A 27,300-nucleotide genomic window follows, 5' to 3' on the forward strand; every position below is an offset into this window, starting at 1 on the left:
TTTCTCATGCATGTATTTATGGACCTTGCTTTGTGCACTGGTGCGCAGTCATGTTGGAACAGGAAGGGGCCATCCCCAAACTGTTCCCACAAAGTTGGGGGCATGACATTGTCCAAAATGTCTTGGTATGCTGATGCCTTAAGAGTTCCCTTCACTGGAACTAAGGGGCCAAGCCCAACCCCTGAATAACAACCCCACACCATAATCCCCCCTCCACCAAACTTTACACTTGGCACAATGGAGTCAGGCAAGTACCGTTCTCTTGGCAACCGCCAAACCCAGACACGTCCATCGGATTGTCAGACAGAGAAGCGTGATTCGTCAATCCAGATAACATGTCCCTGCTTCTCTAAAGTGCCGTGGCGGCGTGCTTTACGCCACTGCATCCGACGCTTTGCATTGCACTTGGTGATGTAAGGCTTGGATGCAGCTGCTCGGCCATGGAAACCCATTTCATGAAGATCTCTGCGCACTGTTGTTGTGCCAATCTGAAAGCCACATGAAGTTTGGAGGTCTGTAGCTATTGACTCTGCACACAGTTGGCGACTTCTGCGCACTGTGCGCTTCAGCATGCGCTGACCCCATTCTGTCATTTAAGGTGGCTGAGTTGCTGTTGTTCCCAGTGGCTTCCACTTTGTTATAATACCACTAACAGGTGACCATGGAATATTAAGTAGAAGGGAAATTTCCCGGATGGACTTATTGCTCAGGTGGCAACCTATCACGGCACCACGCTTGAATTCACTGAGCGCCTGAGAGCGACCCATTCTTTCACAAATGTTTGTAGAAGCGTCTGCATGCCGAGGTGCTTGATTTTATACACCTGTGGCCATGGAGGTGAATGGAACACCTGAATCCAATGATTTGGAGGGGTGACCCAATACTTTTGGCAATATAGATTATATCTGCCCTATTCCACCAAAGCAACAATGGCAGCCACAAATAGGCTTTTAGAGATGAAGAATTGTTGAAGAATAAGCTAAAGAGCCTTTAACTGGAGAATTTTTGGGTTCTGTGGATTGCCCTGCCCATGTGCACTTTTGTTTTTTTCTATTGGTAAGCTGATCTGAGTGGTTGCAATATTTGTCTTCATGGCCATTTGGCACATCACCCTGTGATGCCTATTATATGGCAGGACTTTGCATTTTAAACTGTAAAAGGCTGACCGGTTCCTGATTTAAAAAAAGAAAATGACAAGACTCAATAAAGAATCAATTTAACATGACATTCCAATAACTTAAGTTTATTAGTCAGTCAACAATATTACAAATATTTAAAAATTACTTAATATAAATAGTTGGCAGCAAACTATTTCATTACAGAGTTAAATTACCAGTACAACAGACAGACTGGAGATTTAGACACCTGGAAGATTAAAGTAAAATTTAAACTAATATATTTCAAAAATTAAAATAAAAAATAAAAAAAATCAAGCTGAAGTCAATCACCTAGTGTCCGTAAGCGTGGGCTTATAATTCTACAGAATACCCAAAAAATATAAATCAACTAAATTTGCATATCAAAGAACCTTTAATAATTACAATCCAAACACTCCGTAAGCCACTTGTGCCATTCTATACAGAAACTCTGAATTAGAAACTAGTTGCTTTAATAGTACAAAGATTTCAGCTCCAAAAATAATTAAAAATAAAATAAAACTTTAGCAATTAGCGTCATAAAATTATATTTTTCCCACATAAAAATACAAAAATGATATTAATGACAAGAATATTACTTCTAAAAAAAAAAAACGGAAAAAAACCAACAAAAAAAACACAAAAACCAACAAAATAGAAATATGCATGAAAAAAGTCTCTCCTTTTGTTAGCAAAACACTATCCAAAATAACTACAATCATTTACATCAGTACAAAGATTTCTGGATTTTAAAAAATAGTTGCAATGACAAAAGGGGTATTTTTCTGACAGTAAAAAATGACACTGTGGATAAAATCTGCAAAATATGCAATGAAAAAAATAAATTTGCATTAAAAAGGTTTACACTGTTTTTATACAAATATTAGAAACAGTATTGCACATCACAACACAGAATCGAGGTTAGTCAGCCTTCCAAAATGTGTTATATTCAAGTTTTTTTTTTTTTTTAGCATCTTTGAGGAGAGGCTTTGTGCAGCCAGATGCAACAGGGATACAATATCAAGTGTTGTCCATACACAAATATATAAATGCTAAATGTTTCCTTCTTAACAAAAAGTGTGGATTTTAAAGTTTTTTTTTCCTCCATAGTCATACACTTGGGCAGCAATATGCACACTGGGGGAACAAAAGTGAAGCTTTAAAAATATAAAAATACAATCAAAATCAACTAGCAATCTTCTACAAAAATAGTAAAATAAATATGATTTATAAAAAATCTAATACAGTGTTCAACAATTAGAAAATAAGAATTTACTACACACAAATACACACACAAAAAGCAGGACTGGAACTGGAGGCAGGATCAGCCGCCTCACGCAGAAGTGAAATGACAATTAAATTTACTTTCTGCCAATCTCTCGAATATTTTTTTTTCTATAAATTTAGTAGGAAGGGGGTCTTTTCTATTCAACAATTTCAAATAGATTTGTTTTCTCACTTTAGATGCGCTTCTCAATTTTGTTTCAATTATTGGTAAATTTCTTTAGGTTTTTTTTTCCTGGAAATCCAAAGGAAAAAAAAAAAAAGAAATAAATAAATAGAGATATTGCAAAAAAGATGTTAATTAAAACAAGCACGTGTCAAAACAGCTGACTGTCAAAGATTTCTCTCCAAGATATAAAATATAGTGCATAACAAAGTCAGAATTGTTTTGGGGGTTAGGTGAGAAGGGTGAAGGTTGATAAAATACTATTGATAACACAGACCCGGGGGGAAAGGAAGTGAAGTCCCTCAGAGAAACGGGTAAGAGGACATCAACAAATAAATTAGAAAGAAACACTCTTTAGAACAGCAACAATTTCAAACATTTAAACGTGAACTACAACCACAACAAAAAACAGCAAGGTGAGACGAGTCACATATTGTACAGTACAAAAAAAGCACGTTGCTGACAACCAGAAAGAACGCATTTTTCTTTTATCGTACACAGAAGATTGTCCCGTGGGTTCATCTACAAAAACCCTTCTTATTTCTGTTCTTTCTCTGTTAAATTGGTACATTTCGTGGATTGAAAATAGTCAAAGTCCATTTTGTTTTTTTATAGACTGAAATATCTGTCGTAGGCTAGTTGCATAACCTCATGGCTTAATGATATTCAATATTTTTTTTAAAAATATCCCAAGACTAAACTATTATCTTTGACTGTTGGCTTCTAAAATAAATACATATTTATTATTTTTTTGAATGACAAAAATAAAGACAGAATGTGCGATCGTTTAGCAGCCTTGCTCCACAAAAAAAATAAATTATTACAAAGATAAAAAAATAGAAAAAGCTACAAAAAAGTTGTGTGCAGACAAGACCAAATTTCAAAATAACATTTTAGCCACTGTTGTCTTGAACGTACAGAGGAGCCGTTATGCAACTAGCCATCTGTGTTGAACCATCTCCATTTTGACTTTTAATCTTACTCTAAAGCACAAAAGCAGTTTGATTTTTCATGATCGTTAATAGCAATATTATTTATACCTACTAGGCTTCAATAAATAGCTTGTGTGTTATACATTTGGTGGCGGATTACAAGTGTGCTGGCCATCTTTGGTTTGAAAGAAAGTTTTAAACCAAGTTTAAATTTAAAAATGATTTAAATTGGAAAAAAAGGGGGTAAGCTATGTGTTCTTCAAAACAATTTTCATATTTAGTTTTTTTTTGTTTTTTCTTGTTCCAGTTTTTTTTTCTCGCTACACTACTTCACGTCACAAAGTCAGAACCATACACCACGATGGGGACTGCACAGGGATTACAATATTACATCCAATCCTTGTAAACTGAAGTCCACTACCGACCAGGACAATAAATGGCTGCACTTACTAATCTAAAACAAATCTTCATATTGTAACACATTTAAGGACATTTGTTTTACTTTGAGTCACAAGTCATGCAAATATGCTTGGTTACAAAATCTTTTTTTTGAAATTTTGCTCATGCTACTGTACCTAGTTTCAAAAAAGAGCTGTGTTTTTCTGCTTTTTTTTTGTAATTTGTTTTTTTTTTTTAGCTTTTATCTGCAATACCGTATCTGTGGTTAGTTAATAATTCTAGTGCATGCATATGGTGTAGACAGGTAGGTAAACATGCATATTTCACATTCTAAAACTATGGCAGTTTGAGCCATATTGTGCTGCCTGCATTTTTCCCATAATGCAGTTTCTGAAAACTTTTCAATCCTGTATAAATAGGTGGCATTACACACAACACCTATATAGCAGCAAAGCTAATACAGCTTATGATTAAAAATGTTTAAAAATAGCTAATAAAAATCAGATTATCTTGAGGTATTATTTCTTGCAAGTCAAAATGGAGAGCGAAAAAAATCAACCCTATATTTTTTTTTACATTTACATACACACTTAAAATAGTGGATGTTTGCCCAGCAGAACTCGCAGTAATACTGCAGGCATGTGACATTGGCACAGAAGAACGGAGCAAATTTCCCACTGCAGCGGGCTCCCTGGCATTCATCGCACATCTGGTCATCCAATACGTATGGCTTCACCTCGACCTGCATCACATGATAAAGACATATCAATACTCTGCTCACCTTCTCATTGATAGAATAGCAACAAATTCAGCAGTGCTCCATACAGATTATCAAACCATTCACATGCGTCTTTTCCTCAGAAAAGCTTTTTCTAGTCTAATATCCCTATCATAGTCCTATAGACACACACTATGAGTCGTCTTGGGTAAACGCCTAATTAAACTCTCTTGAAGGCTCGCACATTCCATAAAATACATTTCTTAAAATGATTCCTGCCCTCACTCTATGAGGGAGCATGGAGCCGGCTTCCCGGCCAAATCAGGAAGCTGGGCAGCATGTGATGACTCTCTGCCCGGCTTCCTGATTGGTCGGGAAGCTGGCCAATCAGGAAGCCTGGCGGCGAGTAATTACCCGTCCCCCGGGTTCCTGATTGGCCAGAAAGCCGGCTTCATGCTCCCTCGTCATCAGGTGAATACATGACAGAATCTGAAGTGTTCTTTTATAGCAGCTTATAGAGTTTGGTAGCACAACACTGCAGCCTTTATTATAACGGAGTTAAAATGCAGATGTGTTAGGCGATTTCAAACATTTCCTACAATTCTGATTCAATACAATTTTTGTTCTTATACAGGCTCTGGAATTATCCACTGTGCCTGCTGGGAAATAACGCAGTTTTACTTCATATTGGGAGCTGTGGACACTTCCAACATGTTTATCAGAGTCATTAAAAGTGGAGTCGAAAAAAATGAAATGCTGCTGACCAGTAAAAAGTGACCTTTGTTCTCATTTCCTTTTCTCCATTTTTAGTGTCTGTGGAAAGCGATTGGCTCCGGGCATGCATTTTGCCTGTGAGCAAAGGCTTTGCAGTTGGTTAGGCTTATCCAATGGCCTCTGTAGTGCAGCAATAATTAGGACTAATATACCATAATCACTTACTCGTTTATCAATATCTCCATGTTGAAGCTGCACAAATCTAGCACTGATGGCTGCAATGTAACTCTGCTGATTGGAGAATGCAACACGTCCGGCACCTTTTGGGTATTTCAGCTCTGGATCTGTATCAATGCCTGCGTAGCAAACTCCCCCATAAAGACGATCCATAATCATGGCTAGCTCCACTAAAAAAAACAAACCGAAAGAGAAGCAATGTACCAGATACAGTATATAGAAAATCGGCAAGAACAATTTGATTGAAAATACAACTATGAAACCAGCAAAGCTATTGGAATTTAGATTTCCCTCGCGTATAAAAAAATATACATTTTGATGTTTGAACAATCGGACTTCAGAGTATATGTCTAGTAGTATCTTTATTCCTACACAAAACAAAGACAAATGCAGGTTATTGCTCTACAGCACTGTCAGTCCTTTGCTCAGGTTTTAATCCATCTTTGTTCCTTCTGTTAAACCCTGCATACAGTTTATAATTCAGCCATCAATCCAGTTACAATCCTTTTCAGCAGTCATAAAACAAAACCAGGAGGAACATTCAAAATAAAATGATGAATAAGGAAAAAAGGGTTCTGCATTTTTTATTCTATTTTCCACTAACTACAATGTAAAAACCAGCTCAGCCACATCAGGCTGTATTTGCAAGAAAACGGAAAAAAAAAAATTATTAACACGTAAAGTAAAAGATGTCTGTGCGCCGAGCCTAAGTTTAAAGGTGCACTATTATGTAAATATTGAAACTAGAAATTATATGAGAAGCCCATCTAATTTTAGCAACAAGATTTGCCCACAGGGTGTAGGTTGGTTTGCTGTGCTATAATTGGTCATGCAATGCAATGTAAAATTAACCATACTTAAAGTGACATTAAACCCTTACTGTAATCCATGGTTGTTTCCCTTCTCTTTGTTGCTCTTCCTTTTAAATCTGTATCTGTTCTCATGCTCTGCAGAACTTCTGTTTTGCAGCAGACTGCCTTGTCTCAGGAAAGGATACAGTATATGGTGTCTGTGTATAGGTTTGTATAGGTTTGTAACCTGAGCCAGCACTACAGGAAGAGGCCCTGAGCTGAAAAGGGAAGTTCTCCCCAAGCATGAGAAGACATGAGGATTTAAAAGGAAGAGCAGCAAAGAGAAGGGAAACTACCATGGATTACAGTAAGGCGCACATTACAGTATTGGTTTATGTTAAAAAATCTGAGGGTTTAATGTCACTTTAACAATAAACAGACCTTGCACTAAAAACTGAAGGTTCCCCTATTTACCTTTCCTCCCCACAGCCAAAATGAGGCAACAAATGTAAAAAAACAAACAAAACAAAAACCTAAAAAGTCAAATATAATGGCCTTACTCCGGACGTTTTGACAAGGGTAATGTTATGGGGAGATAATGGGGAATGCGGAGTATCCGATATCTAGCAAGAAGACTCTCCTGCCCTGTGCTGGAGCATCATCTTGGGCATTTCCCAGGATCTCACCAGGAAGGACATGAAGTCGCCGCTTGCAATACAGAATACTTTGCAGCCTTATTGGCCAACAACTGATTTTCATATTGGAAGGTTAGGAGCACCATTGCAGGGGGTGCATGAGCAGGACGTGCCTATTTTATATTTCAACTATTAGTTTTGGTAATGTGAACAGTTTTACTTTTTTTCCCACATACACATTCACACACACAACCCTTACCAGCTCTCAGTGGTCTGGGGACTCCTCCAACAAATATAGTTTTTCGGGGGTCAAGCGGTTGTGACCCATCCATCACAAAGTCACTGTCGCTCAAGTTCCAAGGACGAATCTGAACCTAAATCAGGAAAAAAAAAACAAATAAATTGAATTTAAAAAAAGTTACCAATAACCATGATTTTCAACTATACTGTGGATGGAACCACCACTTAAAGGAGAGCTCCAGGAGATATAGCTTGAAAGGACAGTACGGGGAAAGTATGATATGCCCTTCAAAAACTATGCCTGGAGTGCAGAGCGCACTCTTCTTGTCTCTGCTAATTTATAGATGGAATTAGTCCCATGGACTTCCACTACAGTAACTAATGCTATTTGTAAACTAGCAGGAACAGGAAGTAGAACAGCCACAGACCAGAAGCACTGAACTAACTATGCCATTGCTGTGCAAACACATAGGGGGGAATTTATCAAAACTGGAGCAGACAAAATCTGGAGCAGATTTGCACTGCAACCAATCAGCTTTGTTGTCTCATTTTCAAATCTTACCTGAGCAAACTAGTTGCCATGGGCAACTGCTCCAGATTCAGTCTGCTCCAGTTTTGATAAATTCCTCCCAATGTCTTTAGAGGAATGTATAATCAAAAAGACAGCACAGAGCCAATTGTTAAGAGATACATTCTACTCCTGCTATCATTTCCAGTTATAATTCCGGGAGCTTTTTTAAACACTATAATTAAATAACTTAAAATGGACCTAGACTAAGCCAACCGAATCCTTCAAAACAGCGCAGGAGATCAGTAGTGATTGCTTTAACTCTTACAGAGGTAATTCTGCAGATAATTTTGTGCCTAGGACCATTATGTGACCCATTCCACAGTACTGTTGCTGTGTGGTGGCAATCTTCTCTCCATCAGAATGAATGCAAATTTTCTGCGCATACACTGCAGGGGCAGCCTGGTATGGAAGATCTGGCCTGAGATGGGACAAACTGGTATAAGACTTAGGTATGGGGGAGGATCAGTTAAAATAGAACTGTACTAAGCGTAAAGCTATCCTTTAAAACTGAGCTAAGGAACCCCTTGTACATATGAGGGTCATACCAAGTCATAGATGATACATTACAACCTGTTTTTCCCTTTTTAAGACTTGTTGTTGCTGGCCTCCCCCTGAAAATGTGCCTGGCCTGATGGCATACATCAAGTAAACTTGGAGTGCTGGTCAGAACTCCTGATCTGCATGCTTGTTCCATTATAATGACTCAGACAACTACATTTATTGGATCAAGATGACCAGCAATTTCAGAAGAAGAGATCAACAATTACACCCTGGACATTCCTATTGGTATAGATTTCTTCCAAGCAACGGAACGCTATTGAATAAGAATGATGACAGATCTTAGAGCACGGGAAGAAATTCAGAGGTGAGATATTATAGTTGGCAAAGTTTCTAATGTGTTCCAAAAGTGTCATTATCCTTTAAGCAGACTAGATTCCCAATGAAGGGTTAGTCCATATATTGTGGTTGGTGGATTGGGTACAATAGATGCTGTAAGACAGGGGTGTCAAACTCAATTTAATAGAGGGCCGCATCAACATTATGGTTGCCCTCAAAGGGCCTTTAAGACTATATAAGTGTATCTAATATTTATCATAATTGCATCTGCATTCGATTATCATTGGTTTTAGTAATAACTTAATACCTAGATCTGAAAGTAGAAGTCTAGGACCCTTTGGCCCCTGGGCCTTGAGTTTGACACATGTGCTCTAAGAAGAAGCTGTCACTTTGCCCTAAACGAGCAAAACTGTCTGTCTTGCTGCTACAGATTTTCCAGTTCGTGTTTGAAAAAACTGTTGTGAGCAGCACAGTAAGGGTTCTCTAAATGGAACCATGCATACCATTGAAAACCTACAAAAAACTGTAGGAGTCTTGTTCAGACATAATGAACAAGACAAAAATTGCACATTTCTTATAGATCCTGCCTTACAATGTGATTCTCACATACTACACTGGGGGAATGCAGTGGAGAACACGAGTGGTGTCAGGTGGTAACTAGCAGTTTCCTCCTTGCAGTAACAATGATAAATGAGGCTCTGCGTTTCTACTTACAGGCTTGTCTTTGATAGTTGGGCTAGAGACACACAGATAGAGTTTAGAGTCTTCTTCAATGCAGGCTTCAATCAGAGCCTGAACGGAGCTTTCTTCTTGGAAAAGAAGGAACGCGTAACCTACAACAGAGGAAGAAAAAAATATACAAAATTGAAGTAATATTCTGATACAACAAAAGTGGGACAGATTTATACAACCCATACAAAACGAGGTGTACATACACATTGTGTACAGCTTCAGAATTCACATCAGTCGCTGCACAAAATTTACACTGTCCCTATCAATCAATAAACACCGACACATAAAAATACACTCTACGGTGGGTGGGATCATACAAACTGAACTCTCTAATTTTAGGACTTCTCTGGAGAATGAAAGGACACCTGTGAGAAAAACTATCCACTTTAGCACAGTGCCTCGCCTAAACTTTTTATGTTAACAGTGCAGCCCACAGCCCTCCCGAAGAGGCAGCAATGACATAAACACCTCTTATGGGATGCGTGCAGGGAGGACATACTTTCTCCATTATGAGAAATGGAGACACTTTTGGAAGACACCACTGATCCACACTGATAGCTATTTGACCTGATTCAGATCTTTGCCGTGTTATCCATAACGTGTCTTATGTCCTGCAGTAATGTGCTTTGTGGAAAGGCAACCCATTCATTTTGAAAGGGCTGCCAATGCTACAAAGCTGTGCCTTTATGGGGCCACACCTTTGTAGTTTGAAGTTGTCAACATGATTTGAGCGTATTAACACAGTATAACTGAGAGAGATGACTAAGCCCGCATTCACACTGATAACAGCCGGTCCGTACAGATCCGTGCGGCGTGCACGGCCGTATCGGGCCGCTCCCCGGAAGGACAGGTGCTGCGTGTGATTTGTACTCAGCAGCCTGTTCTTCTCTATGGGAGTACGCCACTATACGCTCACCCGAACTGCACATTCCTTGCGGGTGTCCGTACTCACACGCAGACAGGATGGATCCTCTGCGTCCGAACACAGACACCAGCACGGATGTGCAGTTCGGGTGAGCGTACAGCGGCGTACTCCCATAGAGAAGAACAGGCTGCTGAGTACAAATCACACGCAGCACCTGTCCTTCCCAAGAGCGGCCCGATAGGGCCGTGCACACCGCACGGATCTGTACGGGCCGGCTCTTATCAGTGTGAATGAGGCCTTACAGTTCAAGGTATTCTGGCTTTGCACATCAACTGCCAAAGACCAATGTGGTCGATAAATGAAATCTGGATGAAGAGAAGTTGCAGAAGTTTACCATCAGAAGTCTGAGATTTTAAGGGCAGGTTAAAAAAACTATGGTTACTATGGGAAACAATACTTTTTTTTACCAAAAATGTTATTGTATTTTATAAACAAGCTCCGATTCAGGTTATTTGGCAAAAAAATAACACTAAGTTTATGTCAACTATGAACTTAATTAAAAACTATTAATATTAATCAGTTGTCCCAATAAAACAAATGTCATCAATGTTGTTTTCTGTCCATAAGGCTGAGCTGAATGTTTTCCCTGGTCACAGTTCTACAGAGTCTGCAGCTGTCCAGTACCCAGCAGCTTGAAAAGGCCACAAGGATTGGTTATTTTTAACTTGAGAGCTCAAAATAAGCAGTAAGCCAGCCGGCTGCAGGTTTGTACAGATTATTCAAATACTGTGTCACACAACTTCACGAATGGGCATTTCGTGGATGCAAAATACCAGATCACTTTCCAGGGTGGAAGCAGAGCTCTGGACTTTGCACCTAGGATCAGCTCTGCAGACCACCCTGGAAAGATGGTTGATACTGTTTTGCAAGGTAGATGATTAACAAACTGTTTATTTAAATAAAGTGCAGAAACTGTCTGTTGTTTAACATTCACAGGTTTTTGTAGTTGCTATCTCTGGACTCAAACAGTCTTGCACACTTGGGTGAGAGGGGCAGGGTTCAGTGAAACAGTGTTCATTTTAAACACCCAATCACAAGTTGTGGAATTTATAAGCCCCCATTCACACCTGAGCAATTTATCGCTCATTTTCTGGAGAACGATTCCCTTAATATTCAATGGTGCCCATTCACATCTCAGCGTCATGCTGTCCCTTGTTACACCAAAAGTACATTAGCTTTTTTGGGGCAGAGAAGCACATTTTTGGCTTCATTAACTTCAATGGGAGTTAGGTTTAAAAATTAAAATAAAAGCTTTTTTTTTTTTTGACCTCGATGTAAATTTAGCATTTAGCAATAGCACCCACAGCATCTAGAGCAGTGATTGCGAACCTATGGCACGCATGCCACAGAGGGCTCGCAGAGGGCCCCTCTGGTGGCATGCAGGTCTAGGTGCGGGTTGCCAGGGCCCGGACACTCCAGGTTCTCACTTGGGGTTCTCCATGCGGGCCTCCGATGTTCGAGGGATCTCCAAGTCACATTACGTTTTTAAAGATGGCTGCTGCAAAAAGCGGCAGCCATCTTTAAACCTGGCAGGTGCACAGATCCTATCTAATATATTGCTGAACCGGCAATATATTAAATAAAAATCAACCCGTGGGGGCCCAGTGGAGGATCAGAATGATCTGCACCTCTTGCTGATGCAGACAATACTGATCGCACCATCGTGGTACCCTTGCTCACAGGAAGGAGCGATTAGTATGGTCTGCATCAGCCAGAGATACAGATAACACTGATCCTCCAATGGACCACCAGGATAGTGCCCCACTGAACCCCAGGGATGCAGCCCCCTCCCTGCAAAACATGTAAGCAGGAGAGGGGGCAATTTTATAATCATTTATTTGTATTGTTTCATTACGTGTGTTTCAATACATGTGTGAGGCTTCTAATGTGTGTGTTTTTTTTAAATTAGTGTGCGATGTGTGTTTTTTTAATGCGTGTGTTTTTTTAATGAGCGTGAGATATGTGCGAGATGTGTGTGTGTTTAATGTGTGTGTGCACGTGTGGTTTTTTTTATGAGTGTGTGATATGTGTGATTTTTTGTGTCAGTTTCATTACGTGTGTGATGTGTGTGTTTTACTGAGTGTATAAATGTTTGTTTCCCTATTTTGCCTAAGGCAGTGATGCTGAACATTTTTTAAGCCTCAGTGCCCAAACTGCAACGCAATACCAAACTTTTTTTCAGTGTCGGCACTTTCAGGGCACAGTTTGGGCACTCGGGTACAGTGACGTTAGCCATCACTGGTCTAAGGGGTTTACAAAATGATTGCTATTCCTGTAACTTACCTTTTGGTGGAAAGTAAGATTTGCTTTCTGCCTTGTGTGGCCAGTCAACCACCAGGGGGCCAAAGCGACGGAAACTGGCAGTGATCTCATCTGATCAAACACAGAGGGGGAAAAAAAAAGCTTTTGTTATTTCAGACTCTAAGCTATTATTGAATGTAACAAGGCTTTCATTGTATAAGCTGCAGGTGGTGTGCCATGGTCATCAGCAGCCGCATTGGATGAAAAGCTACTGAAGCTGGTGATTCTAATACGCTGCAAAAAAATCAGTCTCCCAGCAACTAAAGTATAATTCACTTAAAATATCTGCAAAACATACTGTTCATTGACTTCAATGTATTTTTCCTAGCAACAAGCATGCGAAGGAGAACAATTTTGTAGTTGCTACAAAATCTCCACTATCACATAGGCCTTCAGAATCACCTTCAAACATATAGCCAATGCATTTTGAGTGGCCTTACACTTCAATAATATGAATTGCAATATTGTGATAGGTCATTGAAATGACTAGCACTGTACTGGTATAATGAACACTGTATTCAGACAGTCGACTCACCTTCATCTATATCAGGTGGAAGGCCACCGACAAATACTTTCCTCGAGAAACGCTCAATTCTTTCCCCGTTTTGATGTCCAGAATAGCAGTTTGGAGAATTCAGAACACCGACTTGGTCATTATGCCCATCATCAAGCAAGCTGTCATCGATCGGGAACAGGGAAGAGCGACCTGCCGTGAATAAGGAGAAATTATGAGGTTGCTGCAAAACAATATCCAGTTTGCATAGGTTGTTTTATTATATCAAATGAATATCTTTCATGAAATTTTATGTTGCTTAATGCCATCATTTCTTGGATGAATATTGCCATCAATGAAGTAATATTGATTTACTAAACTGTTTAAAAAAAACCTAAAAAAAAAAAATTGCCGACAATCACAATAAATCAGGGTTGCCACAAAAAGGTGTGACCGCAGAAAAAAACAATACGTAAACAGATCATGTCATTAGCAAACAAAACACTTTGAACTGACAAAAATATTAAAAAAACAGACTACACCTTTAGATCGGCAGTACAGGAAGCCATATTGTACAATAAAATAAACTGCATCACGGATTGCTAGTATGAAGATCAGATATGCCAATCGACCTAAAAGGTAAATTGGGAAGTATCTTGTTTCTGGTGCCTCCTTAAAATAACCAACGTCAAGTTACTAAAAAGGCCAGAAGGCCAATCATGAAGGAGCAGAGGAGGACTGTGATATGTTCATAGCTACAGTGGACTTTGAGCCCATAAGCAGCTGCCCCTCTGCATGCCCTAAAGTTATGCACATCATGCATGAAAATCTTGCAAGTGACAACACAGAAAATGGAGCAATGCAGTGTATGTGGCTAAAGAAATCCATGGAAATGCAGTGCAAGGTTCACCTGTGAGCCAAAAGCCAAGTGTACAAGTACAACTTTATTATTTGAAATGGGGGACCAAGGGCATTAACAATGACTTTCTGAATATTCATAGAAATGCACAGTAACAATACAACATATTTTATTACACCCAATCTGCAAACACAGGCTTGAAATAAGGTTTTCTAGAAGACCCTCTTACTAGCCACCAAAGGATGTCACACATTGGGAAGACCTAGGGTGTCCAATCAATGCCTTAATAAAATCCTTTGCTCGGATTGTGGTATTCCCTCTTAGTATTTCCTTGCCATTTAGAGAAAAGTAGTTGGTCAAGATAAATGCTCAAATACCTGGAAAAGCAATAAAAACCCCCCCAAAAAACAGTCCATAGTACAATTAGAGTACAGTAAGAGACTGAAAACAGGGAAAACAGCAAAGGGTTCGGTTGCTCAAATGCTGTAGTGAGCAATACATTACACATCACTCCTTGAAAAGGTTAATGAAGCACTTAAGAAAATGCAACAGCAGAACCCAGTTTTACAGCTTTCAATTACATTTCACCTGAAATCTCCATTACACTAAATCAAGAGGGACGCTTTTACTACAAAGGAGGCCATAAATCTCAGCTTCCAAATGGTGTGGTGTTGAAGCAGTAAGCATTTTAATAAATGCCAAGATATAATTTTAACAAGATATTAAAAACAATCAGATGTTTGAATGGGACTTTGAACTGCTTGATTAAAAGGAAGAAATAGGCTTTGGTAAACAACAAAGTATTTTCTTTAAAAGGACATGCCCAACAAGTAAATTCCTGTCAATATCTGCATCCTCATTGCAACCCCTTACCCATAAGACCTTTGGGGGTCATTAGCCATCATAGTGCCACCCCCTAAAGGCCAGCTGAGCCACTGCTAGAAAGACCGCACTCTAGCCATATCAGACCTCCTCGGAGACGCTATCCTACTAAAGGACTAATAGTGAGCTTAATGTAAACTTGAACAGTCTAAGAAGCACAAACATGCAAGGGGTGCCTAGTGCAAAGACAGCCATGTCCGTAAAGGAAACCTGTAGTAGATCAAATATGGGAACTGTCATTGGTGATGTACTTTTAAGAGAAAGTCTCCTGGCTCCATCATCGTCTCCTGGCTGTCTCTCATTTTAATAGCTTCTAAGTCGGTGACCTGGAACAAGCATGCAGGTTGAAAGGTCAGGGTGTAGTAAGATCTCCTAATCAGTATAGGTCATCCAGTCAGTTCCACAGAAAGTACCCAAGCCATAAAACTGCTGCCAGTTTCAATGACTTGCCTGGAGAGGGATTCTTACAACAGCATCTTCTCCCAAAGAGTACATGTGACAGGATCAGAATGTTTCTGTGAATGTTTTGACCATTAGAGGATACAGTAATCATTAGCGTTGTTGAGGGGTTTTCACAGTAATTTAAAATCTATTAACAAAAGAGCTTCTAAAAGAAGAAATCCAGGAATTTTAAAAACTGACATGTAGTGGGGCTACACTGCTAGGGTTCAGTGCTCATTTATCTTTACGTAGATGTAATAAAGCATATGTACTTTTTTCCCGTGGCCTCTGGTTGTCTAAGGACCACTGACATCATCAAGTCTAAAATAGGTCTATTAACTTGCATTAACATGGGAATGCCAAGCAGGGCTGTCTCCAATGAGGAAGCCTGAGGCTGTTGCCTCAGGCAGCATCTCTTTGGGTCACGTGTGGTAAGGGAGTAGCAAGCAGAGCAGAATGTTTGTTGTATAGTGGCACAATGCCGCCCCCTTTCCGGCCAGAGCGTCCCAGGTTGCTAAGAGTTGGGCCATACACATCTCCCTGTCAAGCTCTTTGCAGCCTGGGATGCATTGGCCAGTGTCCCGCTCAGCTACTGGCAACAATTGATGTCACTGGTTGCCAGGAGCTGGGCAGGATGCAGGCCAGTGTGTCCCACATCCGCAGAGGGTGGCATCTGTCATGCAACACCCCCTCCCGCGGCAAAAAGTCTTGGGACACCACTGACACCAAGGGACATTCAACAGCTTGTGCGGAGGGGAGGAGAGAGGTGAGTGCTAACTGCCGTGGGACAGAGGATCAGGTGAGTATATCCACTTTATCCCATCCCCTAGAGAAAAACAAGCACCTAACCCTTGCAGTTCCCCCACTGCAAGGGAAGTATTTAGTTGTCAGAAGATCACTGCCAACTAAATTCACATGATGCCAGCTTCCACCTACACAAGTAGAATTCTAGCTCAACGCAAACCTGTGATTTGCGCTTTTGGTAACATTACCTCTTCTCCCACCCTATTTGCCTTACAATGCAGGCACACTGCAAGGATGCTGTCAACATTCAAGTGTGACATAGTAATGTGTTATAAGTACAGATTTCAGTACACTAGCTGAATTGGAAAAGGATTTCATAACTGAAACCAGATGCAGCTCTCCTTCTCTGAAAATAAAACGCTTCCAAAGGATTCCAACAGCTAGAACTGACGTAAAGCCAGAGAGGAATCTGAAGCGTTGCACACATCCGAACCTAGGACAAGTATTTTATGTAGCCATTTGTTGGGCAGCTTTGGCTGAAGCAGGTGGGGCTAGAATTTCACAAATCCCTGACCCAACAACATACACCCTGACTGTAAGCGACTAACCAGCTGCACCAGGGTTGCCGAACAAGAATGTCTTCCCAAGCAAATGCTTAATGCCAGAAAAACATGTTCTGCTAAATTTACAACCCAGAAGGTGTTGTAAGCATACAAAGACTGCAAGCGAGGACTGGAATAGCAATCCCTCAATAGCAAGCAATCAGACATTGTGGTTTCTGCAATCTGTTACATAGTAAGGGGATGAGTCCTTTCTATGAACTGCTGCTAAGGACATCTAGATAAACTGCAGCAAGGAAAGTCTGCATCATCATTAGCTTGTTCTACAATGACAACATCAAGGTAGCCATAAGCAATCTGTGATCAATTTAGGCACAAGCGATCGCAATCTATTGAAGTGATCTATTAAAATATTGTACCATACAACACGTGGTATAGTTCTAAAATATGATCAGTTATAAAAGTAAATGATTCACAATATATAATTTCATCGATCTGAATTACAATTAGTTCTCCAGCAGACAACAGATATGTATTCAAATAAATCAGACACGATTCCATAACAGCTGATTGACATGGCGTCTAAATCTCATTAAAATAGATCAGATGGAGAGTCCATTTGCAATTTTAATTCAATTTGAACCAGTTTAGTCACATTAATTGATCAATTATTTAATCAGATTATTATGTGTGTGACCACCAGGCTCATCCTGAGCACTGTGCAAAGTGCAGTAACCTTTAAATGTGTATCCAAATACAAAACGTTTTTTTACATTTTGGATAGAGTAGTGAGGGGTTAGCAATCCTTTGAGGTTCTTATTGCTGTGTTTCCAATAGGGAGATAAACCCTAATTTTTCCTGGTGACCATTATTAACAGAACTGAAAATTAGGGAAAAGCCAAAAATTTAAGTTTCCACCAGGAGGAGGATAAAGGGAAATCTTCCTATGGGTATGCTTGTTCTATGACAACTAAGATTTCCTCTCATTTTCCAATGCATCTGTAAGACAGCAAATGAAGGGAAAACATATTTTGACTTGACATACATTTTAATCTTTCAGGGATCTGCTTTCAGAAATTTGGTCGCTAGTGTCTTACAATTCCTTTCAGATCACCATTGCAGTTTACTGAACAAACCAAATTCCTGGGTTTTACTTTCAACAAGGAAAACTAACACATCAGGACAGAAATGTGGGAGCTGCCATTGCTGGTTTGGTTATGATGCATGCTCAAGACACCTGTTATACTAATAGACTAATGCGTGTCCCAAGCCAATGATTTACCCACTGGTGAAGCAATAACAAGGATGGCAGCCCTGGACTTACACCTTGAAAAAGAAGTCAGCAATGGAAGCATCCACATATCTAGCCCAACGGGTTCCTTTCAAGAACACCGATATTAAGTTTTGCTGGGTTTGCTCCATGCACATGGATAAGAGCTGGGAAGCGGGTAATGGTATGTAAATAAATGGAACACATTCTGCACCAGGTCACTGTGGATTTTAGTTATGCCTATTGGAAGCTATACATGTATATGTTATTTTAATGGAAGCAGCATAATACAAGAGTTTGTTTCTGAATTCTCTTGAGTCACGGTGTTCGATATTGCAATAATGGCACACAAGTACACATATAAACATGACCGAATTTTTGAAAAAAAGTCTATACATATTAAATAAAAATGGAGGGTCACATAGGTAAGCCATTTAACATTAAACAAGATCAATCATGATCAAATGTGAAAGGTTCAGATTTGATAAAACATTCTATTAGTAATCAATTTGTATGTTAATATAAGCATATGATTCATAGAAGTTGTGTCTAGGGAATTTTGATTGAGGAAAGGGAGGGGACAAGTGGAATCGATCAGGTGGAACAATTGTTAATTCAGCTTTAGTAATAAATAGATAAATTGATTACCTCGTCTTCTGCCATAACTCCTTGCTGCATGTAAACAAAGGACAAAATTGTCAATGTTTCATAGAATCACTTATTTCAATCGACTACCTGTGCCAACTCGCAAATTTCACTTTAAAAAGGTCAGTCCAATAAAACTGATATTTTGTTTTGCGGTACTCACACAGAACACCTCTCACTTTATTGCAGCAGTTCTAGTGCCAAGATCTCTGTGTTTAAAGCTGGCCATACACTGCTCTATTGTTAAATAAATAGAGCAGATTCCTCCATCAATGCTACGAGCGCATTGATCACGGAATCCCCGCTGTATGTTTTATTTCTGACAGCGGCTGCCAGCCACTGTCAGAATACCCGAACAAAGCCAGCAGCTCATAGGCTACTGGCTCTGTTGGTACAAAGATTTTCTGACCAGCTCCTTCGATCAGCTGATTCAGGGATGCCAGCCGAAAGGGTGCCAACAGAGGCAGCTACTGTGAATTTCGGTAGGTTCTGATATTTGCAAAGTATGGCCACCTTAAAGCAGAGCAGTACTTTGCATATGGAGGGCAAACACAACAGGTTCACCTTGGTGCCCCAATGCATATACTCTCTTTTTTCCCTGCTAGGAGCAAAGAGAAATACCCTGCACTTCCAGGTATAAAGTAGGATCAACTCTGTGTAAGCTCCAACTAGAGCAACTTATGACTTAAGCTTACCCAGGACGGCAGATGAATGGAGTGAAATAAAGGGCAGTATGTGCTGCTGGGGCAAGGCACATTAGTTTAAACCTGTTGCTTCGCCCTGCATAGGCAAAGCACAAATTCACTCCAGGCCCAGCTGTCCAAATATTTTAAAAGAAACCTGCCATGACAAAATATGTACACTTTCATTGTTGTCTCTTTTCATAAAAATGCATGTTTGTTGGCATTCATCCTCAATACTCATGCTTTGTCTTCAGTACCATGAGTAACTGACCCAGTAATAAGATTACGGACTATTGGTGCATGCTTGCTCTGCATCAGTGACTCAGGAAAAGTGAAGCTGGACACAGGTAGGCATTCTCAAAAGGGGGACAGAAATGGCAATCCTTATGTTTCTTAATGACAGGTAGATACAGGGTTAGTATTTTTCTGTATTTGGTTATCGGTACCAAGAACCCAGTGCTTAAGTATTTTCACACACATCTCTAACTCGTAATCTTAACCTTACTCTTAACTAGACAACTATACCCAAACTGCACCCGAACCCTAAAACATAACAACTAAAACAGTTGACCAAGTTCAAATACTTAAGAAATTAACTATACACTTTAAACGTAAGAGCTCAACCTTTTTGCTCTTAAGCTACCCAAGAGATAAGAATAGGCTAATGTACTTTTTAATCAGCCAGCATCTAGCAAGATTATACACCAGGTGGACTATCTCTTTAAAATGATCGTTCTGGTATAAAATGTATTTAAGATCTCCTTTAATGACTTTGCTTGCCAGAGCAGGCATTTTCCATTATTTACACAAACTACTGGCAGGTAGTGTACACAAAAAGCTTGCTTCAAGATATTGGGTATTCTTATAAACTGTCAGTGGAAACGTGCTTGACATGCCAAAAACAAATCTGATTCTTTTAAGGGTATATAAATGTCCAGTCAATCAGCCTCAAGTTTTAACGATTGGATAGTGCTTCTTAGCCATATTTTTTAGTCTATAATAAAGATCAGGAAATGTCACCAGCACTCTAATAGTGATGCAAGCATGTCTTTTATTGAAGCATGTTCACATGATCACAAAGCGAACAATGTTTTGGGGCCACATAGGGTCCCTTCATCAGGCAAACATTGTTGCCTTGAATTAGTCTATTAAAAATACGAACATTAGGATATCCATATTTGCCTATGATGATGCAGTTTAACTACTGTACTTTTCCTCTAATGTCAAACCAAATCTATGGGTCAAGCTCAGACCAATGATGACTCACTGAATAGTAAATATGATCAATTACATACTTGTTTACAAAATAAATCTGAACAAGTATGGGTACTGCATTACCTTAAAATACAGCAGAATACCCTACAAAGTCATATGACAAGGCACAATGGAAAAAGGAAGAAGTAAAAATGATAAAGTGAGGGGATGGAGCCGGACTTGCGGGTGTAAGCAGCACTGATGGCGAGTGTTGACATTTGTATCATCCTGATGTGAACCTGCCAAGTTCTGGACATCCTTTCTGCCAATGCTGCTGGAACAATTGCTCTCTCTGCCTCACCCACAGCCATGTTCAAACTTGGCCACAGTGCTGCACAAAGCCCAGGGGATCATTTGGCCAAGTTCACCCAGCAATAACCCCGCAAGATGGCACCATCCGGAAACATGAGGCTCTGATGCTGAGGCACTGCAGTACCAAGCTACAGGTATGGTTTCCTCTTCTCTGCAATCAGAGGGAGCGCTCTAAACCTGAAGACAATCCCTCAGTGCCAGCTACCACAACTCCCATGGAGGAGGATTCACATGCTGCTGAGAAAGAGCTTTTTCCGACACAGATCACGACTGCTATACAACATTGCCAGGCTACCCTAGCTGCTCATATTGATAGTATTAATGTGGACTTGATCTTTCTCAAACAAGACATGCAAAATATGAAGGAAACATTACCCTAACTAACAGAGGATTGGTGATCTAGAAAATAATGTGCAACCCTTTAATGTGGATAGAAGAAATACTCATAAATAACTCTCTGACCAATATAACAAATTGGAAGCTATAGAGGACTGCCTAAAGCAGAATAATATTAGATTTTTTGGCTTTCCTGAGGGATGAGAGAGCAAAAATACTGAGGACTTTTTAGAAAAAAGTGGCTAAAGGAAGTCATGCAACTGTATTCTGTCATTTTATTCACCATTGAGCATGCACAAAAGAGCCCTCATGTGGACACCGCCCCTACGAGAATACTCATAGTCTTCATACTGCATTCCCAAGATGAGGATAATATTCTTAAAGCAGCCAAATCTATGAAAGAACATTAATACAACAACAATGCTATTGTAATTTACCCATACGTTTAAGTTGCCATGGAACAAAAAATGGGCATGTTTACCTCTGAAGAGGTTTCCTATACTATAATGCAGAAACGGTTGTATGCTTATGCAGATCTGCTTATATTTCATACTGTGGTTCTGGAGGACACAGAGCTCCTTTCTTGCTCTTATACCACTCATGCTCCTGCACCCACGGGGATGACTCTTATGCCTTATTCTACTAAACTGCTGAGCCTGTGGACTTCTGAGTCAGCTCTCTGGTGAGATCTTGGGAATTTACATCCCACAATAACCTATAAGGGTGGCTGCCATAATGCAGACCTGTTTTGACATCATGCTCCTTCTGTGCTTCCCAACTCACTGATTTTACTGCGGTGTTGGCTGTTAGATATTTATCTGACCAGCACTACTGCTTTAGCCCTTGTTCACACCTGAACGTTTTGTAGCGTGTTCTACGCTCGACGAACGCTCTACAAAACGCTCAAAAATATAAATCCCATTGTATTCAATGGTCTCGTTCCCACCTTGGCGTATTTCCGCCCGTCCCTAACGCGCTACAAAACGGCCCACGCCTGAAAAGGTACATGTACTACTTTGGGCTGTTTTGTTGCGCGTTTTAATTGGGATACAGCCAAGTAGCCTTCGGAAATCGCGGTAAAAAAAACGCGCGACAGACGCGCATATGCAATACGCCTAGGTGTGAACGAGACCTAACAGGGAATGCAACTACTTTTCTCTCTCTCTCTGATCTCTTTTGCGTTAGGGTTAGGAACTTGTTTAATTTCTTGCTGTACCTACCCTGCCTGATAGTCTTACTACAGGTAGACATTCTTGGCATTTAAGAAGTTATTCCAATATTCACAGTAACAGGACTGCCACTACCTATGGTCACAGGCTTTATGTTTGTTGAGCGGAACTGATTTTCACTGGTTACCCACTCCCCTTTGGTTTCAAACACAGCACAACTTTGTTTTCCAAAAGTTCTTATACATTATACATGGATGACATGCACGATAACTGTGCTGGGGTCAATCCTGGATCTCTTCCTGATGGTCAGAATATAATTCTGATATATCTGTATTATACTGTTAATGACAGCTTTAAACATTCATCCTGGAATGTCTGCTGCCCTAATACTAGGATCAAACGATCTTTTATTTTTGACTATTAAACTTAAGCTGCATATTATGCTACTTCAAGAAACGCCTTTATATGGCTGCAGGATCATGGCCCTTAAAATGCTTAATTTTGCATATGCCTGTTCATCACACTACATACTTAGCTGTTCCAGTGGGGTTTTTCTACTCTTATAATTAAATCCTTGTGGCATACATACACATGGTTAAAACTGACCCACAGATATGTAGGGTCAATATGTGTTCTTTATACTTCCAAGTCACAATGTAATAAAAAAAAAAGGAAAAAGTTAATTAAAAAATTACTTTCAAGTAGACTTTACAACCTAGTGACTTCATTTCTATCCACTGAAATACATGGCATCAAAGCAGACTAAATGGCAGACTACACTTACAAGCGCACATACCCTAATGGTTCCTCTTACATTTCTCATCCAATCACGGAAGATCTCATGCATTGTTTTTTAGGATTATGAAATCAAAGCAAAAACAGAAAAAAACCTTTGGAAATTGAAATGGGACACAAAATGTGCCTAATAACATTGTACACGTGCCACAAAGACTGACTCACATTACTTGACAATTCTGTAAGAACTTTTTTGTCAATTCAACACAAGCCCCTTTCTAACAATAAATAAAGAAATAAAAAAATCGAAGGGATATAGATTTCAAAAAAATTTCTTTGTGCTGAAGAGAATAATGGGGGGGGGAGAGAAAATTATAGCTTTATTAAGAAAACAAAGGTTTGCTTCCGGAACATATATATGCGAGTTTTGGAATGTGTCATGGGGCTTGATACTAGGGCTGCAACAACTAATCGACATAATCGATTATAATCGATTATTGAAAAAGTTGTCAACTTTTTCAATCATCGATTAATCGGCTTCCGATTGGTTGGCCCTGTTCACGGCTCCACACACGCTGCTCGCCACACCTCCTCCCCACCTCACGCTCACCGCCCGCCCAAATCCCAATCGGCACAGGGACGCGGGGAGAAGAAGTAAGGAGGAGCAGGTGTGGGCGGTAGATAGACAGGCCCGATCTCAGAAACAAAGTTGCTAGAAGACTGCTCAGATAAGCCTGCACTTTGCCCACACATGGTGCTCTATAATGTATTGCTGGGATTTGTATTCCTCTATAGCTGATGGTACATTGTGCTGTATATTATACAGAGGACTACAAATCCCAGCAATACATTTTACACTATGTATAATGTATTGCTGGGATTTGTTGTACTCCTCTATAGCTGGTGGTATTCTGCATTGCGCTGTATAGAGGACTACAAATCAAGGAATAATACATTATACAGCGCAATGCAGAATACCACTAGCTATAGAGGAGTACAACACCCATCAGTAGCACATTATACATCACAATGCAGAATACCGCCAGCTATAATGTACTATTGCTGGGATTTGTTGTATTCCTCTATAGCTGGCGGAATTCTGCATTGTGCTGTATAATGTACTATTGCTGGGTTTTGATAGTCCTCTATAGCCGGTGCCATTCTGCATTGATTGCTGTATAATTTTACACTTTTCATTTCACTATATTGCACACCACACTTTTTTTTTTCTTTTTTTACTTCCACCGCTCCAAGCTTGCTCCTGTGATGGACTGCAATCTCAATACAAACTAGTAGTCCCATCAATGGAGCCGTTTTTAAAAATGTATTTTATGTTATATCCGATTAACCGATTAATCGAACGTAATAATCGGCTAACTAATCGATTTTGAAAATAATCGTTAGCTGCAGCTCTACTTGATACACTGAAATCTTTGATCGTTCCATGAATACTGAGATGCACTTTTGATATTTTTAGTTAGCCTCTAAAGAATATAATTTGCACGTTAGCCATTACAAAATTCTGATTTTTCTCTCTATTGTTCGAGCTGGAAAAACAAAAAAAACAGTAACATGTATAATTTATTGGGTGTTCACAGTGTTCCTATAGATTACAAACAGGGCTTAGATCACATGGGATGAAATAAATAAATGGTTCTAACAAAGAGAAGACACCTCCCTTAGAATCACATGCTGGTCATACAACAGTGGCTAGCATTAGCACATCCATTCATCTACTACTTATTTTTAGAAATCATTTGTACACGTGCAATACTATTTCCTGCAGGGCTTGTGAGGCAAGAGGAAATCTGATTATAACAATGCCTATAATAGCAGTGCGTGCCTCCACCTTACATACTCACCACTTTGCCTTTTCGTCCAGTCAAAACAAAACGTGGCTGCTGCCTGGTCACATGTGTATTACCTCCTACATAACCAATTACACAGTCATAAAGCTTTTGCATCTTCAGGTCCATTTCCTAAGCATACGGTAATAAATATACCTTCTTTCATATATTAGGCTCAGGACTAAAAAAAAATTTTTTATACTCACCTGTTATGCTGTTACTGCTGAGCTGCGCAATCCTAAAAATAGCAAGATCTCAGGTTACACACACAGCTGAAGGATTCAGCTGAATGACTCGGAGGAAGAACCCTTCCTGCTCCCACACTAGAAACGTTGCTGTATAAAAGTGTATCTAAACCCAGGTATTTAACAAAAATTTTATATAATGTTACATTTTCTTTAATTGCACATTAGTATTGGTGTGTAGCCATTCCTTACAGCATAAACCTTTATGCAATATTGTACCCCAGTCATTTCCGCTTAACTTGCTGCCTTGCAGGCTCTGACAGTGGGTACAGCATTTTCACCTTTCACTGCATTGTTCTGTCTGGGGCTACACAAGTGTTTGACAGTGCCCCCTTTAATCAGTGCATTGGTATACAGTTCACTTAATGCACTGACTACGAATGACAGTGCCTGATGCATCATGCAACATGGAGTCCTAATGCTGCTCTTTAAGGTGGACAGCAATAGTAAGTTTTAAAAGGCAAAAAAAAAAAGTTTAAACATAAACAAAAAACAATTATTAAAAAAAATAAAAAATAAATAAACCAGGGGCGGAACTTTGCTAAAAAAAACAAAAAAACCTGTTTACATAGCTCAACACCTCAAGCTTAAATTCAAACAGCTAAATGATTCAGAACAAGGAATCCTCCTCTCTGATGTGTTCACAAAAGATGCACAGAGTTAAAGGTATTCATCATACATGGCTTAAATAATCAGCAGGAATCAGCTGAAATTTGAGCCAGGGGTAAATTTTGTTGGAACCTCTTGGTGACAACCTTTGACTAAAAAAAACCCCAAAACAATAATCAAAAGGAGCCAGGGGAAAATTGTCAGCTTACCGTGACTGCATCCAAACAAATGCCTGTTTGCGTACACAAACAGCCTTTGGAGCTGGGATACTAAGACGCCGCAGCTGAAGCGGATCCCGACAATTATGTCTGGATCCGCCCAGCTGCGTGACTGACAGCTGGATCTGCTTATCTAGAGGCAGAGCCAGCTTTCCCCGCCCCCGTCCGTTCCGCCAGTCAGCGCTGGCGGATTGGAGCGGGGAGGGGGGAATCTAGCCCCTCCCCTGTCACGGCAGAGAGCCGTGACAGGATCGAGAGGTGAGCGAACGCCGTTATGTGTTCGCTCACCTCCCGATCTACTGAGCCGACCTGTGACAGTCTCATTGTCACAGGTCGGCTAGAACTATGAGGTGAGTGAAAAGCACTCACCTCATAGTTCTCCTTTAAAGCTGGCCATGCACCTATAGATTTTCTGCATATTTTCATATTCCTCCAACTATGCTAAACTGTGTGGATGGAGGAATCTCCCATTGGGCCAAACTTCAATATCTTGCTAGTCAGCCCCGCTGGCTGCATCGAATCAGAGTGTTCAGGTATTTTGACAGCCAGCGAGGCTGACTAGCAAGATACTGAAGCTTGGCCCAGCGGGAGATTCCTCCATCCACATAGTTTAGCGTAGTTGGAGGAATCTGTTGCACTTTTTCCATCTGACCATAGAAAGTCTGCAGATAATCTATATATATGACCAGCTTTAGTTTCCTGCAGAATCAGCTGGTCCCCTGAGTACTAATCCAGACTTCCTGTTTTAGATTGACTCCTTTCTCAAGCAGAGTGCTATGCAGACACCCTTCTGTGTGGGCTAGTAAGCTGTGTGTGTCTCCACAAACACACACCCTGGCCCACTCTCCTCTCTTCTCCAAGCTAATAGATGAACAGTTGCTGGAGTCTGCTCTGTCACTTGTGATCTTGTACTGGACAGGAACAGGAAGTTCAGGGAAGCTGAGCTAAGAGACTTGGAAGCAGATGTTCAGAAACATGTTGATTGTAAGTGTTTGGGCAAAAACGTAAAGCAATGCCTTGCTGGGCAATGTATATTTGTTTGATCTGGATTTATTATTGAGAAAATAGTTTGAAAGTTTAATACTACTTAACCACTTCAAGACCAGGTGTTTAGACCCCCTTCCTGGCCAGGCCATTTTTCAGTATTCAGCGCTGCGGTACTTTGACTGACGTTTATTCCGTCATGCAGCGCTGTACTGAAATGAATTTTATACCCTAGAACTGTGTGGTGAGTGAAAATCACTCACTTTTCGATCATCTACCTGCAGAGAGCAGTGACTTTCAGTCACGGTTCCCTGCAGGGATTCCCCCCCTCCCCTTCAGTGCTGACTGGAGGAACGGATGGGGGAGGGGGCGGGTACAGCTGGCTCTGCCTCTAGA

At 40.2% G+C, this 27,300-nt stretch overlaps 1 protein-coding gene across 1 annotated transcript in view; it reads right to left on the reverse strand.

Annotated features, from left to right (window-relative positions):
• Positions 1-1,444: 1,444 nt before the first annotated feature.
• The window catches only part of LOC108796733 (cytoplasmic polyadenylation element-binding protein 2-like), a 98,512-nt gene continuing 72,656 nt past the window's right edge, over positions 1,445-27,300 (reverse strand). The window contains exons 5-12 of the mRNA XM_018568243.1: positions 18,516-18,539; positions 13,154-13,324; positions 12,601-12,690; positions 9,375-9,493; positions 7,272-7,386; positions 5,575-5,756; positions 4,504-4,659; positions 1,445-1,477 (exon numbers count right to left, since the gene is read on the reverse strand). Of these exons, the coding sequence (XP_018423745.1) occupies positions 1,445-1,477; positions 4,504-4,659; positions 5,575-5,756; positions 7,272-7,386; positions 9,375-9,493; positions 12,601-12,690; positions 13,154-13,324; positions 18,516-18,539 (890 nt within the window). The remainder of the gene's footprint in view (positions 1,478-4,503; positions 4,660-5,574; positions 5,757-7,271; positions 7,387-9,374; positions 9,494-12,600; positions 12,691-13,153; positions 13,325-18,515; positions 18,540-27,300) is intronic.

Source organism: Nanorana parkeri, unplaced genomic scaffold, assembly GCF_000935625.1.
Source record: "Nanorana parkeri isolate BGI_ZX_2015 unplaced genomic scaffold, ASM93562v1 scaffold1161, whole genome shotgun sequence".
Classification (NCBI taxonomy): Eukaryota; Metazoa; Chordata; class Amphibia; order Anura; family Dicroglossidae; genus Nanorana; species Nanorana parkeri.